Source organism: Chelonia mydas, chromosome 6 (genome assembly GCF_015237465.2).
Source record: "Chelonia mydas isolate rCheMyd1 chromosome 6, rCheMyd1.pri.v2, whole genome shotgun sequence".
Classification (NCBI taxonomy): domain Eukaryota; kingdom Metazoa; phylum Chordata; order Testudines; family Cheloniidae; genus Chelonia; species Chelonia mydas.
Genome location: NC_051246.2, coordinates 71713596 through 71729250, shown reverse-complemented (window position 1 = coordinate 71729250; position 15655 = coordinate 71713596). Strand labels below are relative to the sequence as shown.

At 43.7% G+C, this 15655-nt stretch overlaps 1 protein-coding gene across 15 annotated transcripts in view; it reads left to right on the top strand.

The window, feature by feature from the left end:
• Nucleotides 1-15655, top strand: part of MGA (MAX dimerization protein MGA) — a 94340-nt gene that overhangs the window by 42201 nt on the left and 36484 nt on the right. For 5 of the 15 annotated variants that reach the window (XM_037900432.2, XM_037900431.2, XM_043549847.1 and 2 more), the window contains exons 10-16: nucleotides 349-572; nucleotides 1417-1563; nucleotides 2007-2079; nucleotides 3570-4090; nucleotides 5934-6231; nucleotides 13781-14416; nucleotides 15039-15338. In XM_037900432.2, the coding sequence (XP_037756360.1) occupies nucleotides 349-572; nucleotides 1417-1563; nucleotides 2007-2079; nucleotides 3570-4090; nucleotides 5934-6231; nucleotides 13781-14416; nucleotides 15039-15338 (2199 nt within the window). The remainder of the gene's footprint in view (nucleotides 1-348; nucleotides 573-1416; nucleotides 1564-2006; nucleotides 2080-3569; nucleotides 4091-5933; nucleotides 6232-13780; nucleotides 14417-15038; nucleotides 15339-15655) is intronic. The other 10 variants (XM_043549852.1, XM_037900435.2, XM_043549851.1 and 7 more) reach the window with 5 other exon arrangements.

Sequence of the window (15655 nt, the reverse complement as noted above, 5' to 3'; positions counted from 1 at the left end):
TTGCACAATGTGTAGAACTACTTTCTTTATTTTTGTTTAATATTTAAATAGTGACAGCATTCTCTACTACTTTTGACATTTGGTAAATGAAGATGAAGTTTAATGTAATTTTTACCTTGGTTCCTTTCCCTTTCCCCTTGGTGTGGACAAGCACCAGCCACTCTTGCCTAGAGCTTGAGCCCAGAAAGATAACCAGTGCTATTTCCTGGGAATGTGAGTGGTTAACTAATAGGAGGCAGTGCTTAGACTTAGATGGATATTTCTGTAATTACTGTAGCATTAGACGAGACATTTTCACTGCAAAAATATGCTGTTTTAAAAAACGTTTTTTCCTCTTTCATTTTTCAGCTATCTGTGATACAGAGCCAGAGCAGCCTATTAGGAACTGCCCATTGTGGATAAAAGTAGAAGGAGAGATAGATCCAGAACCAATTTACATCCCAACACCATCTGTCATTGAACCAGTGAAACCTTTGGTGCTGCCTACCCCAGAGCTCTTGCCTTCCAGTAAGAACAAATCTTCCAATGGAGTCAAACCAGGGAGAGTGTATACTCCCAAACCCAACCCAGTGGTAAGCAAGGAAAGGAAGATGCTTTATTTTCAAAGGAAGAGGGCAAAACCTCCTTGTGTGTTTAAAAAAACAAACCAGCCTTCACTAAAAATCTGTACAAATCAGTATCTGAAGTAGGTTGATATGAGATTTAAGTCCATAATTGGATACTTTTGTAAATAGAATTTTGGTGAGGTGGGGTTGATTTTTTTTTTTCTTCCCAATTTTAAAATCCGTTTGTCTTTTATAAACACATTATTGCACGAGTACAAGTATGTACAAAAGGGGTTGTGAATTTCTAGCAATAATGCATGCTATTTTGCAAAATATAGAACATTCCATTTCCTTAAATACTTGAGCTATTCAATGTAGCTTATCTAATTAATGAATGACGTGCAAGACAAATGAGGAAATATATTTTAAAACTAATGGATTTTTTGTTTTAGACCATGAAGACATTTGATTTCCAGTGCCAAAGCATTGAAAAGTCTGCTTTGTGTTTTAGCCCATGAAAATGTGAAAAGTAAAACCTTCCACAGGGATACTGATAGAGAAGCATGTAGAGATGTGACCAGAATTCAGCAGGTTTCCTCAAAGCAGAATCTCTCTCTTTATCATCTGCCAGGTTAAGCAGAATAGTTGTCTTTGCACCTAGATTTTTTACTTAAAATAAAACCTAATTCAGAAGTAAAACCTAGATGGAGGTCTGGTACTAGGAAGGAAACTGCACCTTTGAAAGCAGGAGCACTCCTTGCTATTTTTTCTGTTTATTGAAGCACTGCTGGAGGTAAGGGACACTAGAATGTGTAGCTGTTTCACAGCTCGGATATGTATCTCGAATGAAGTGGTTCTGTTTGAGTTGCAGATTCGGGATGAGGACAAGGATCCTGTTTACTTGTACTTTGAGAGGATGATGACTTGTGCCCGGGTCCGAGCGTATGAATGCAAAAGGGAGGAAAAAAAGCAGCAGAAGGACCCATACATCTGTAATTCAAATAATTGTACCAGAAAGGTGAGATGTCACCTTTTGACCACAAACTCCTCTATTGACTATTTCATGCGTTAAGATGTTGGACGATATTTTCAGAAGCACCCAAGTCATTTTTGAAGATGGGACTTAGGCTCCTAAATCACTTAAATGTTTTTGAAAAATTTATCCACAGATTCAGTGTGAAATTTGTCTTATCTGGAATCTTCCTGAAGCCAGATGTAGGATTATGTGTAGTGCTTTAAATGTCCATTCATTCATAGAGCCATCCTGAGGTTGGAACTGTATTTTTGGAAATGCTGGTGTATATGTTTCTTTACTCTGTTAAGCTCTGGACATTAGAGTGGTGAACTAGTCTATTTTAAAACATGTCTTAATGTTGAAGAAAATGTCATGTCATGTTTAAAATAAAATTTTTCTCTTTCTTCACCTTCCCCGCCCCAACTTATTCTTTCTCCTTCTCCCAGGAGCATGATCCTGAGCACCAGACCCTTAAAAAAGAACTTTGTGAGATGGAGAAAGACACTGATAAATCAGGAGGTAAGATTTGAGTTTTGAGCTTAACTTAACTGCCTGCTACCTGTAAGTTTCTGGTAAAAATATTGTAGATATTGGTGAAACCAAGGGCAGCCATGCAGGGAGAGTCCAAGAAGGTGATATGCCTAGAACTTTCATAAGGCAATCTGAGACCCATTTAACCGGGTATGGTACCTTTAAATGGTATACCAAAGTACTCTATTTGTAATTTTCAACACTTCAGGTCTTGTGTTATTGCAGTTAGTAATAAAATTCTTATGTTCTTGATTCAGTCTCCTGATTTGTCAGGAAGTGTATACGAGTACAGTGGGAAGCAAAACAGGTTAAATGTCTAGACCAAGTGCTGCTCTAAAATTTAAAATGACAGTTATTATGATGGCTTGGTTAGTGGTACAAGGCTTTGTTGCAGAGTAGACTTGTGTTCGCAAGTGACCATAAGATGCTTGGGGTATTTATTAATACACGCTCTTTACAGAAGGCTCAGATACCCACGTTACACTGTCAGGCTTGTGGAGTCCTTCGTAGAATATTCCAGCTAGAGTTATGTGGGGCAAGGGAGTGCCTTCACCATTATGCTTGGCACTGTTTTGCAGCAACCTCCATTAGTTTGAATTGAAAGGTTAAGATAAACTGACTTTTCTCAGTGCATAATATAAAACTGAATTTGAAACTTCCAGTCCATAAAGAAATAGATTAAATAAGTATCTGGAATAATATCTTGCATTTATACGTTATTTTTCAACTCAGAGTGTCCCATAGGGTGCTACGAGCTTTAAAAATGTTATACAGACTAAAGAGAACACATCATCCACCACTGAATAAGCTGCCTTTGAGGTGAAATGTGGCAACTGTTTACAGTGCATAGCAACACTCTACAGTTAAGGATGGGAAGTGGAAAAAATACATCCATTTGAAAATGCCGGTGAATTTAGGTAGGCAGAAATTAATTACCAGATTTAAACTTGGCCAGGACATAGGGCTCAACAGCCTTACCATTTTCAAAAAGTGCCATTGAATCGCTAATGACAACAAAAGGTCAAGCCTCTATCTTTTGTAGGAGACATAAAATAGCACCGTGCTTGCTCCCTAATGCCATTATGGGACATTGGTTCTTTTCTGACTCCCAGGGAAAGTGCCACCTACTGAATCACCAACACCACTCTCTGCTGCATGTTAGTGTTCCTTGGAGTTCTTGCCTCTCTGTGCTGAACTGACCCAGCCTTGTTTAGCTTGTGAGATGTGATGGGATTGCAGTACAAGGTGGTATGGCTGCATGGAATGAACCATAAGGAGGATGGAATTGTTAGTTCTCCATTGAGATTTTATCGGTTTTTGTATCACTGTGAAGTGGGGAGTGGTACTCTGAGCTATTATTTGACTTCTGTTTCCCTGCTGCTAATACAAGGGTGGAGGTGGGGAGAATAAAACTATATTGAATGTCCAGGTATTAAAATTCCATAGTATTGCAGAAACCTATTTCAATTCTTTCTCAGAGGAAAGCTGGTGGTCTTCCCGTAGTGAGGGGGAATCCTCCTCCACCTCCTATGTTCGTCACACTACTCCAGGTGGGCCAACCAAACTTATCGAGATTATCTCTGACTGCAACTGGGAGGAGGATCGCAATAAGATCTTAAGCATCCTATCACAACACATCAACAGTAACATGCCACAGTCCCTCAAAGTGGGTAGCTTCATTATTGAATTGGCTTCAGAGCACAAGTCCCGGGATGAGAAGAATCCTCCCGTCTATTCCTCCAGAGTGAAAATCTCAATGCCTTCCTGCCAGGACAAGGGTGAGAAGCCTGAGATGCCTGTCTTGGAGACTCCTGATAGTGCAGTGTCATCATGCAAAATATCAGAAAACATAAAGTTCTTGCGGGCAGATACCTTGGACAAACTACAGGAGAAGTTGCAGGGGGGAAAAGGCTTGCCTTTTTATACAGGGCTTTCTCCTGCAGGAAAGCTGGTCGCCTACAAACGCAAAGCTAATTTGAGCCCCTCAGGCTTGATTCAGGTGGGTCCTTCTGCCTTTACTGTGGAGATTAGATTCCATTTCCTCCAGTGTTCCTGAACTCCTTCATGGTACAAGAACTTACTGACTGCCTGGCCCTTTGTCTGTCAAATAGACTTTCATGCTATCTGGGAGATGTTGCGGTTAAGTCTGCAGTCAGTTACACAGGCTTGTCACTTTTAGGAGTCAGTCAGTCGTAACATTCTGTATGCAGATTAGAAGTCTGAAGCATAGTCATTTAGATTGTCCCGTTGCTTGTTTTGTGGGTTGGGTAGCCAAGGTGCAAAAACTTTATCAGGGTCTTTCTGATACTGTATTTGGAAAACTTACAACAGATGCAGTTGGCTCTGTCTTTAATCAATGAGTGCCCAGGGCCACAGAAGAAATATACTTAGAGAGAGATGCACGCTGGGGAAGATCTTTAAAAGGAGACTGAACAAACTTAATTGCTTTGTGCAATAACTTATCATCCTTATCTGTCTGCTTATCCCTTTCAGACAAGGTTTTTGATCTTGAAGTGATGTCATAATCCTGAATCTGAAATCAGTTGGTTTCTTGGAAATTATTGGTATCACAAATTCAGCATTATGAATTAACTGTAGGATCAAGTAGGAGGGGATAAACTGTGAAGTCAGGTGAAGCCTCTTGTTAAATATAGATATCTTTGATAGAGAAAGCAGTGAGAACATGTTAGGAAAAGCATATGAATGAAAAAAGAGCAAACTGTGTTTGCGTGAAGTTATACAAATACAGTGCCAGCATAAGGAGAAGCCGAACAAATATATACATATTTAACTTGACTGAATAATTCATCAGCAAAAACAGTCTTAGACCAAGATTTTCAAGAGTGACTAGTGATCTAGGGTACCTCCATTTTTGGGACACCTTAAGTAGACCTGATTTTCAGAAGGTGAATGTTCATCTCTCTGAAAATCAGTCCCCTTTAATGTGTCTCAAGTTGGGCATCGAAAATAACCAGTCTGTTTTTTAAAATATTGACTTTAGTCAGTAGGGCCTCTTCTAGATTTATTTTGGAAGCTTAGAGGGTGCTGTTGACATGATGAAAATTAAAATAGTTTAATATAGCCAGAAAATAAACAAAATAAAGCTCTACAGCTTAGAGTTTCACAGTGCAGTGACCACAGGTGTGTAGTCCATTCTTCTTGAAGATGTTCTACTCCATCTGTCTCCCAAACAACCACTCTTGTAGACCTTCCTTTTAACTCCTGTGCAATGGGAGGGAGAAGCTGAGCTGGAGCTAACCCCTTATTCAAATGGGACCAAGTGGCGTCCTACATCCTATCAGAATAACAAATAATAGCAAGAGTAATAATGAAAAATATTGCCAAAGTAAATTGTTTTGCAGTCTCGTTTCAAAGACTTGTCCCAATGTGCCTGGCACTCTAAGTATTCTTTCTTCTGTGTCTCCGGACAGCCACCAAAGGCAATTAGTTTAGTTAAAGAGTGATACATTCAAAGCTTCATCCTCACCAAGTATGAATATCCATCTTTAGTCAAGACTGAGACATAAGCCGAAGTGCAAAAAAGATATGTGCCAGCTTCATTCTACTTCATTTCAGTATCTTTAGACTCTATGGTTCTTTGAGTATCTTTCCTCCTAGAGTCTGAATGGCATCTAAAATCTATGGGTTATGTAGAGATGTGAAATAATTTCTTGGAGTTATCCTGAGCAGAAAGCAGATTAATAATGCCCATTCTGAATTGCAATGTTACTCTGAAAAGCACTTCTGGAAATCCCATGGAATGAAACACCTTGTCCAAAGGTGGTAAGTTAGCAAGTTTTTTTTTTTTCCTTCACAGAATTTCCCTTTTCCACTTCTTTCAGGTTAATGGTAAAAGTTATCCTCAGGCCAAACTCCTTTTGGGACTGATGGGGGCATTACATCCAGCCAATCGGCTAGCTGCTTATATCACAGGCAGGCTGCGACCCACAGTACTTGATCTCTCAACCCTCAGTACTGTGATCTCCAAGGTAGCATCCAATGCTAAGGCAGCTGCTTCCGGGACACCATCAGTCCAGGTGCCCACCACATCAACTCCCCAAACTACATTCTCCATCAGCACTACTTCAGCCCCCACTGTGACGACTCTGAAAGCTCATGTCCCAGCACAGAGACAGATAGGTAGGTTGGAACTTAATTACTGTATTTTAAATTGCCTGAAGCATAAAATAGAGAATGAGTGTACAGCATTGCTGTTGATTTCTGTCCAAGAGCGCACACTGCCTTTGGCTCTTATAGTTGCCTACCTAAACTGCCTCTGCAATAAATAACTTCTTTACCTAAAACACTAAATTTTGTCTTAGGTTAGAATTATGTTTGCAAAGGTTGAAGATGTGCTGTGGTAGTATTGATTAAATAAAAAGTCAGGACAAAGGAGGTTGAGTGGAAAAGCACAAATTAAGTGTTTAAAGTTGGCTTTTTGTTCTGACTGGATGTTTCTGATTTGAACCTTCTTATCTTTGTCATCGGCCTTTATTGGTGAGACTTTCTTAAACCCCAGGGTTAAAAGAATTAGGATGAGTCTAGTCTGTTGTTCTTCACTTGTATTTTTATTTTTCTAATGGTGGTATTTCACTTGAACTTCAGGTGTCATGTCAGTGTAAGGTATGAAAACAGCAAAGACACATGAAGAGATGTAATGAAAAGCAAGATGGTCAAATCTGGATTAAGAGAACAACATGTGAGCAGCCATATCACACTGGTCTCTAATTTCATTAGGTTTCACAAGCTAAGCAGGGTTGGTCCTAGTCAGTTCTTGGATGGGAGACCTTCCAAAGTGTAAATGAAAGGTTCTTCGAGTAGTGTCCCTATGGATGCTCCACTATGTGTGTGCTTGCCTCCTTGCACTGCTGATTGGAGAATTTCGGTAGTAGTGTCTGTTGGGCCCGCACATGTGCAGTCTTTCCTTGTGTCCCAATACGAGGCTAGCCAGCGTGTGTGAGCTAACTTGCCCTCAGTTCCTTCTCAATTGCCCCTGGCTGGAGATGGAGCCATTAGCAGTGTGTTTGTGACCATTAGCTTCTTTAACATTTCTATAGTTAGCCTCCCCAGTCGTAGCTGTAGTTTTTTTTTCTCTTTCTGAACAAAAAAGACTATTTTCCCCCTTTTTTTGTTGGGGACCCTTCCCCCAACAGGGCGTGCCCGGTTCACTGGGCTTCAGGAAGTGCCTCTCTTGCAAAGAAGCTGTCCCTGTAGCAGACAAGCACTCCCCGGTGCATACATTGCCTCAGGGAAGGCCACATTCCACAGAAGTGTGGTGTCTACCAGCAACTCAGACCCATGTCTTGAATGGTCAGGAAGCTGAGACAAAAGATCATCATCATGGAGGCAGCCCTCAAACTCCCTCCCCACCCCCCCAAACCTGCAGCACGAGTCACCTGGCAGATGTGAGTCTTCCCCACAGCCCTCAACATCCAAGGACTGTGGGTCGAAGAAATCAGTCGCAAACCCCTCTTGTAATTCATCAAAAAAGAGACTGGGAAGTGAGCCCCAAGAGGGATGTTAGGTATTATCAATATTGTCTGCACTGAGATAATCCCAGCCTGGTACCCATAGCTCAGAAAGATCTGGAATGGCAGGTACCATTAACTTGCTTAAGGCACTGGCACAGGGTCAGCGGTATCGACAAACAAAGGTAGGAGCCAGCACTCCAGTAAGAAGATGCTGCCGGTACACGCTGTACCATTGGTGCTGTCATCAATGCCCCATCCAGCACCAGCGTGGTTGGTACAGGCAAGATCCCAGATGCCCTCAGTACCACCAGTGGCACCAGGTTGGTCAGAACCACTGGAATTCCCGCACTCGAGAGACCTCTAGTATCTGATGTACCGGAGGCTCCTTTTCTTGGCACTGGGATCTCGACACCAGTTCTTCTCTGCTACCCTGCCACACACTTCCACTCTCTACTGTGGACTCAGACAGCGAGCCAGAAAAGGCCATTTCCCCCTGTTCCTCTTGTGCTCCCTATGGTGCCCACTATCAAGAGGTCTCCTGAGCACACCCACAGATGGCCCCACCACCACCACCTTGGTACACTAACCATAGGCACTACCACCGGGCTCTATTCCACCTCCCCAGTGGCTGTACTGGGATCCTTGGGTTGCATATCATCCCCACGCTTCTCGGGTTTCCAGCTTTACCCGTGAACCCCCAAGATATTCCCCCTCGGCCATGGCATCCAGAACTTCGAAATCTCTGGAGGAGATTGTGGAGGAACAGGAGGGCGGCACTGAGGAAGAGGTGACTCCGAAGACCAACATATCTTCCTCCCCACCCAGATGAGGCCATCATGCCTCCACCACTGTCCTTAGCTGATGACTTCCGGCTTTTCCAGGACTTGGCAGAAAAAATTACAGATACTTTGCAGATACCCTTGGAAGTCAAGGACACCCATTACAAACTAGTTGACACAGTACACTCATCCTCTAAAATAGTCCACCCCATTAATGAGGCTCTCCTGGACCCCGCAAAAAACATATGGCAGACCCAGCATTGGTGATGCCTACTTGTAAGTGGGCTGATAAAAAAATATGTCCTGGTTAGGGAGACGGAATTCCTCTTCTCCCACCAACTCCATCATCGTGGATGCTGTAAATTCTTGGGGCCGTCAGCACCAAATGAGGTCCACTCCCTACGACAAGGATTGGAAACGCTTGGACTTCTTCGGGAGTAAAGCCTATTCCTAGGCCACCCTGTAGTTCCAAATTGCTTATTATCAAGCCATCCTTGTCAACTATTCGAAACGTAGCAACTTTATTGATCAGTTTCCCGAGTCACAGCGTGACCAATTCAATGCTATCATCCAGGAGGGACAGCTAGTAGCCAAAACAGCGCTACAGTCTGCCCTCGATGCAGCTGATACAGTGGCCCGGTCCATCTCCACAGCAGTGGTTATGCAACATGCATTATGGTTACACCTTTTGGACTTCCCTAAAGAGGTGAAGTTGACTGTTGAAGACCTTCCCTTTGAAGGCACCAAGCGCTTTGTAGTGAAGATGGACATCTCTCTTCATATCCTTAAAGATTCTACGGCCACTCTCTGATCGTTAGGGATCTACATCCTGGACAAAAGAGAAAATTCAGTCCACAGCCCCAGCACAAACCATGCAACTCCCAGTACGCAAGTCAGTGCTATTACAGACCTCAGAAGAAGAAATCTAGGTTCCCCAGGCGTAAACCATCTAGCCCGCAGCCTTCCACATCACAACCATTCACCTCCAAACACCAGTTTTGATGTGTTGGTCAAGGCATCGACAGACCACTCCCCCCCCCCCCCAACAGCTGACCAACATTTCCTACCCATTTGGCTCGTCTTGCAATGTTCTGCAGCACCTGGGAACGTATAACGTTGGATCAATGGGTCCTGGAAATTGTTCACAATGGGTATTCCATCTACTTTATCTCCCTCCCTATTCTGCAGCACCCTACCCTATGGCCCTTTTCAGGGACCCTTCTCATGAGAGTTAACTACAACAAGATAGATTTGTCTCCTCCAGTTAGGAGACATAGAACCAGTACCTCGGCATCTACGAGGCAAAGGTTTTTACTCTCGCTATTTTCTAATACCCAAGAGGAAGGGACGTTGGAGACCCATACGTCAGACCCCTCAGAGCACTCAACAAGTTTATCAAAGCTCAAAAATTCAAGATGGTCACTCAAGCTATGATTATTCCAGCCTTGGAACAGGGAGACTAGTTTTTGGCCCTTGACCTTCAGGACACGTACTTCCATATCACAGTCCTTCCGTCCCACAGACTGTTCCTCAGATTTACCCTGGGACAAAACCACTAACAGTACAGAGTACCCCTCATTTGGGCTATTATCAGCTAAAGAGTATTCTCCGAGGTTCTCTCAGTAGTGGCCATGCACCTGTGCTCCCAAGGGATCATGATTTGCCCTTACCTAGACAATTGTCTCCTCAGAGCCCGGTCCTTCCAAGAGGCTCACCATGTCACCAAATACACAATGGACTTGTTCACGGAACTGGGCCTACAGATCAATGGCCAGAAGTCAACCTCACTCCAGTGCAACGCCTGGAATTCATAGGCACCGACCTCAACTTGTTACAGGCCAGAGCCCTCCTGCCTCAACACAGATTCCTCTTTTTGGCCACACTTAGAGAGACCATTCAAAACAACCCACAAATTTCAGCAAGACACTGCCTACAACTTTTGGGGCATATGGCAGTGGGCACAGTGGTAATACCACATGCCAGGCTTCATATGTGATGTCTCCAGATGTGGTTTGGAGACCAACTAGACAAACCCCTGTCACTACCCACCAGGATCAAAAACTCCTTGGGCTGGTACTTACCTGCAGAAATGTTTGCCAAGAGATCCCCTTTTCACAAACCTCACCCCATCCCCTGTCATTGTTTCTCACCACCAATGCATCCCTCATAGGATGAGGCGCGCATCTAAACGACCTCACAATACAAGACAAGTGGTCATCCATGAAAATATCCATTCACATCAACCTCCTTGAGCTCAGGGTGGTCAGGAATGCCTGCGCCCATTTCCTCCCGCTGATTAAGGTATCGCACACAAGAGTCCTAATAGACAACATAGCGTTCATGTACTACATAAACCGACAAGGGGGAGCTAGATCACCCTCCCTGTGGGCAGAAGCAGTAAGAGTATGGAATTGGTGTATCTCCCGCAATGTTACATTATCAGAGGCTTACCTTCAGGGTGCACACAACTCGATGGCGGACAGTCTCAGTTGCATGTTCCCACACAACCACAAATGGGAGATAAACCCAGCAGTACTCCAGAAGCTATTCAGGCAGTGGGGAACACCAACCACAGACCTGTTTGCCATTCACCTGAACAAGAAAATGTACACGTTACCGCTTTAGAGTAGGGATAGGGCAACACTACCTGAGCGATGCTCTCCTTCCCTGGGACAGGGAAGTTCTCTATGCCTTTCCTCTGTTTCCCCTGCTGTCAAAAGTCCTATTAAAAATAAAAAGAGAAGGAGCACATGTCCTACTGATCACTCCCACTTGGCCAAGATCAACTTGGTGCCCTTACCTGTCACAACTCGTGACTTGCCCACTGAACTCTCTCCATGCCACTCCTAACCTCCTCTCGCAGAACGAAGGACGCACTCTACATCCCAACCTGGGATTCTTCGCCTCAGGGCGTGGCTCCTTCATGGTTCTAGTGCATAGAGAGCTCCTGCTCGAAGGAGGTACAAGAGGCATTGCTACACAGTAGAAAGTCCTTGACATGCCGTACTTACCTGCAGAAATGGTCCAGGTTCCGGATTTGGTGTACTTCCCAAAAAATCTCCCCAACATCTGCAGCTTTTCCAAAGATCCGAGACTATGTATTGACTCCAAAAAAATACTGGGACTATCTCTCAGTTCTCTTCGGGTCCACTTAGTGGCTATAGCAGCCTTCCACTGAAAAGTAGAGGGATACTCAGTGCTATCACACCCAACCACTAACCGATTGCTCTGGGGTATAGCAAACCTTTTCTCATAACCCTGACATCCCAACCCTACATGGGACCTAATCCTGGTGTTGAAAGGCCTAACTAGACCTCCTTTGGAACCCATAGCCACCTGTTCACTTACATACCTCTCAATGAAAATGGCCTTCCTGATAGCAATCCTCTCGGCTAGGAGAAGAGGAGAAATAGTGGCTCTGATGGCACATTCCCCCTATACAGTATTCTTTTGGAACAAGGTTAAGCTCAGGCCAAATACAAAATTCATCCCTAAGGTAACCTTCCAGCACCACATGAACCAGTTGATTCACCTTCCAATTTTTTACCCCAAGCCTCACTGTGACAACAGGAAGGCTATATTGCATACACTAAATGTCAGGAGAGCCTTAGCCTTTTACCAGGCTAGGACAATTATCTGGTTTGCAACATGACCTCTCCAGGTAGTATCCACGCACACTCCATGAGGTCAGTCTCCTCATCCTTTGCCTTCTTCAAGAATGTCCCTATCTCAGAAATTTGTAAAGTGGTGAGATAGGCGTCAGTCCACGCCTTCGCAGAACACTGTGATTGCTGGGGACTCCACCTCCGACGCCATCTTCGGCTCCACAGTACTGCCATTTTTTAACTGACCCAACTCCAAAGCCCCAGCCCTCCATTAGGGATATTGCTCAGGAGGCACCTACAGTGGAGCACCTGTAGGGACATTACTGGAAAAAGAAGTTACTCACCTTGTGCAGTAACGATGGTTTTTTGAGATGTGTCCCCCTATGGGTGCTCCACAAGCCACCCTCCTCTCCTCTACTTCATAGTTCTTGTCTATGACTTTGCGGTAGAGAAGGAACTGAGGAGGGTTAGCCTGCCTGTGCTGGTTAACCTCGTGGCAGGGCACAAGGATAGGCGATGCATGTGTGGGCCAAATGGACACTGCTACTGAAGTTTTCCGATCAGCAGCACAGGGACGCAAGCACTCCTTCAGTGGAGCACCCATAGCAACACACATCTCGAAGAACAGTCATTACTGCACAATGTGAGTAACTACTTCGTCTGAAAGACATGTGTGGCACTCTTTTATCTGAGTCAGTACTGAAATAGAACTTCAGCATGGCGTGATGGGATACTGTGCTATAGGAAGTGCTATCTTTTGGGTAAGATGTGAAATCCAGGGGCCCAACAACTTGGTCATTAACAATTCCAAGAAGCTCTGGGCAACAGAAGGGGGTGTTAATTTGTGTTTTGGCAAAATTCTGATTTGTGGTTAATTGTGTTCTTCCTACCTAAATACCCCCTGCAGTGTAAACTGGATGTGCTGTTTTCTCCTTCCTGTAGTAAACTTTTGCATTGTATTTCTATGCAATTTTGAAGAGGTGGCTGCATTTCAGTGGTGGGTGAAGTAATTTTTGCATATCTAATGTATAAAAACTGTTTTGGAATCCTTCTGGACTAAAGGTGCTACATACATGAAAGAGTATGATATTTTTTATTAAGAGTTAGGCTTGCCTTGTGGTAATCCTCTGTGCTGTCACACTAGATAACCAGATTCTGTTCCCCAGCTGATAAGGGTCTGGGGTGCTATGGAGACAGCATTCTGAACCCTGGAGAGCAAGGGATGGAGGGGAGGGAGCTTCTCCATAGTGACTCCCTCTGCTTGCTTGAACATTGTGTCAAAAGGGAGTCCCATCCAGTCCTCAGCTGGAAGGGTGATGATTTCAATGTGAAGGGCATGGCAAACCCTACCCCAACTTAAAAATAAGTGGCTGGCGTAACAAGTGGATGCAGTGTTAAGGGGATGGAGACCAAGAAGCAGTGAAAGGAGGAAGACCTCACAGAGAAGCTTTTATGGGAAGAGTTTAAGAATTAGAGAATCCCTTATGAGCCAATTATTTCCTGTTCCTTTCTTCATGTACTGAAATTGTAATTCTCTATTTGTAGTGTCACAATAAAGATCGTAGTGTCATAGAGCCTGATTCTTTTGCATGGCTAGGAAGAAATGCAGCAGAAAGTTGTAAATCTTGAATAAAACATAAATTTTTAATAATGTAAAGCCTGTTCATGACTATAATAAAGTGAATGGCCATGTTTTGAAATGTTTCAGTTCATATACAAGGTGCTCTTTAACAACATTGGGGCCCTAATTTTTGCTAAATTGACTACTGCAGCACCTCATGCAGGGCAAAGAGGGAACCTGTTGAGATTTTGACCTGCAAGTTTTTATTTGCAGCTGCTCGACCCTCACCTGGTGGTGTGTTCACACAGTTTGTGATGAGTAAAGTTGGAGCTCTGCAGCAGAAGATTCCTGGAGTTAGCACACCCCAACCCCTGACAGGGCCACAGAAGTTCAATGTCAGGCCTACACCAGTAATGGTCGTCACTCCAGTGGTTCCCTCAAGGTCATCTCCAGTTTACTGCACTGTCTCTTCTCCCATCACTGCAGCTACCACCACCTCTCCAGTTACTTTAGAAAGTGTTACCACTGTGGCATCATCTACTGTGACCACTACCGGCCATACAAGAGCTAATGAATCTACCCACTCTCCTCCTGGCATTGCCATTACTGGTGCTCCTGGAACATCTGAAACCAGCGCCTGTACTGCTGTCTCACCCACTACCCCTACAGCCACTGTGAACATAACAAAAGCAACTGGAATGACTACACCAGTAGCTACCATATCATTCCCTAAATCTGTAGTAACTACACCAACCATTAATCATCCTGTTCTTACCACCACCTCATCCCCAGTTGTGGTGACAACAACTACAGTCACATCCATGGTGACCACTCCAACCTCGTCTGTTGGTTCTGTTCCTATTATACTTTCTGGAATTAATACAAGTCCTTCACTGAATCCAAGACCAGGTAAGGTTCAGGCACTACTGGCTAATTTGTTGCTGGAAACACTGGTTGCATCAGAATTGGAATAAGTCTGCAACTGTACAGTTCCATCAGAGAGAAAATAGTGGGACGAGGCTGCTCAGTGGAATGGGGTATGGAGCCTTCACCTCTAAAGTTTCTGCTTTGAATTCAGGTCAGGCTGTTAGTAAACAGAAACTGTAGCCATGTGATTGTTCGCTGTGTAATATGAAATGAGTTGGTGGTTTCAGACTATTTCCTAGCTGATAAATGTCTTATCACAAAACCATCACTACCACAAAGGCTAAGAACTAGGCACGAAAGCAGATAATTACCCTCTCAGTCCATGATTCTTTCACATGGTTGAGGAGATTATTGACAGAGTAGAGTGGAGAAGATTGTACTGCCCTGGTCCATGCTATATGTGTTTTGTGGATAAATGGAGGATGTTGAAATTACCTCTTATAAAATAGTTTTTAAAGGGATATTGTTAGTTGAAAAATGACACTTCTGTCTGAAAACATCTTACCTACTTTTGTGACAAGTAAAGCCAAATAATTTGTGATTGTTTCTGTCAAGGAGTATTGTGAATCATATTATGAATTCTATTTTTGTACTAACTTTTCAGAAGATGGTTCTTCTCAGACTACAACTGCAAGCACCCAAGGGCTGTCTTCTGGAACAGAGAAGCGTGTAGGACCTCGATTACTGCTGATTCCAGTGCATCAAGGTTCTCCTGCTTTACGACCCCTCCATAATATGCAGCTTGCTCAGGGGCATAGGATGATCCTGCAGCCTCTCAGGAGCCCTGGTGGGGTAAACCTATTTAGACATCCCAACGGACAGATCATCCAGCTTGTTCCACTGCATCAGCTCCGAGCTGCTGGCACCCAATCCAACATTCAGCCAGTAATGTTCCGCAATCCAGGTACAAAGTCTTTGCCATTCTTTCCTGAATCTTCAGCGTATTGTTTGCGGTAAATCTTGTAGCAGATGAGCTTTCCTTTGTCACGTGCCCTTTTTCCACTGAAAGTCAAAGTAATTGCGTGGAACTAGTACAGGACACTAGGATTATTTGTGTTTTGAGATTTCACCACCACACTGCCAAGAAAAAAATGACCATAATGTGTCTTGCTTGTGTAGGTTGGGAGAGTAAAGTATAATCATTCAGATATGATGTGATATTGGATAAAATATCACTTGTCTTCAACTGAAAAAATGTTGTGTCAGTACTTCCTTTTCACA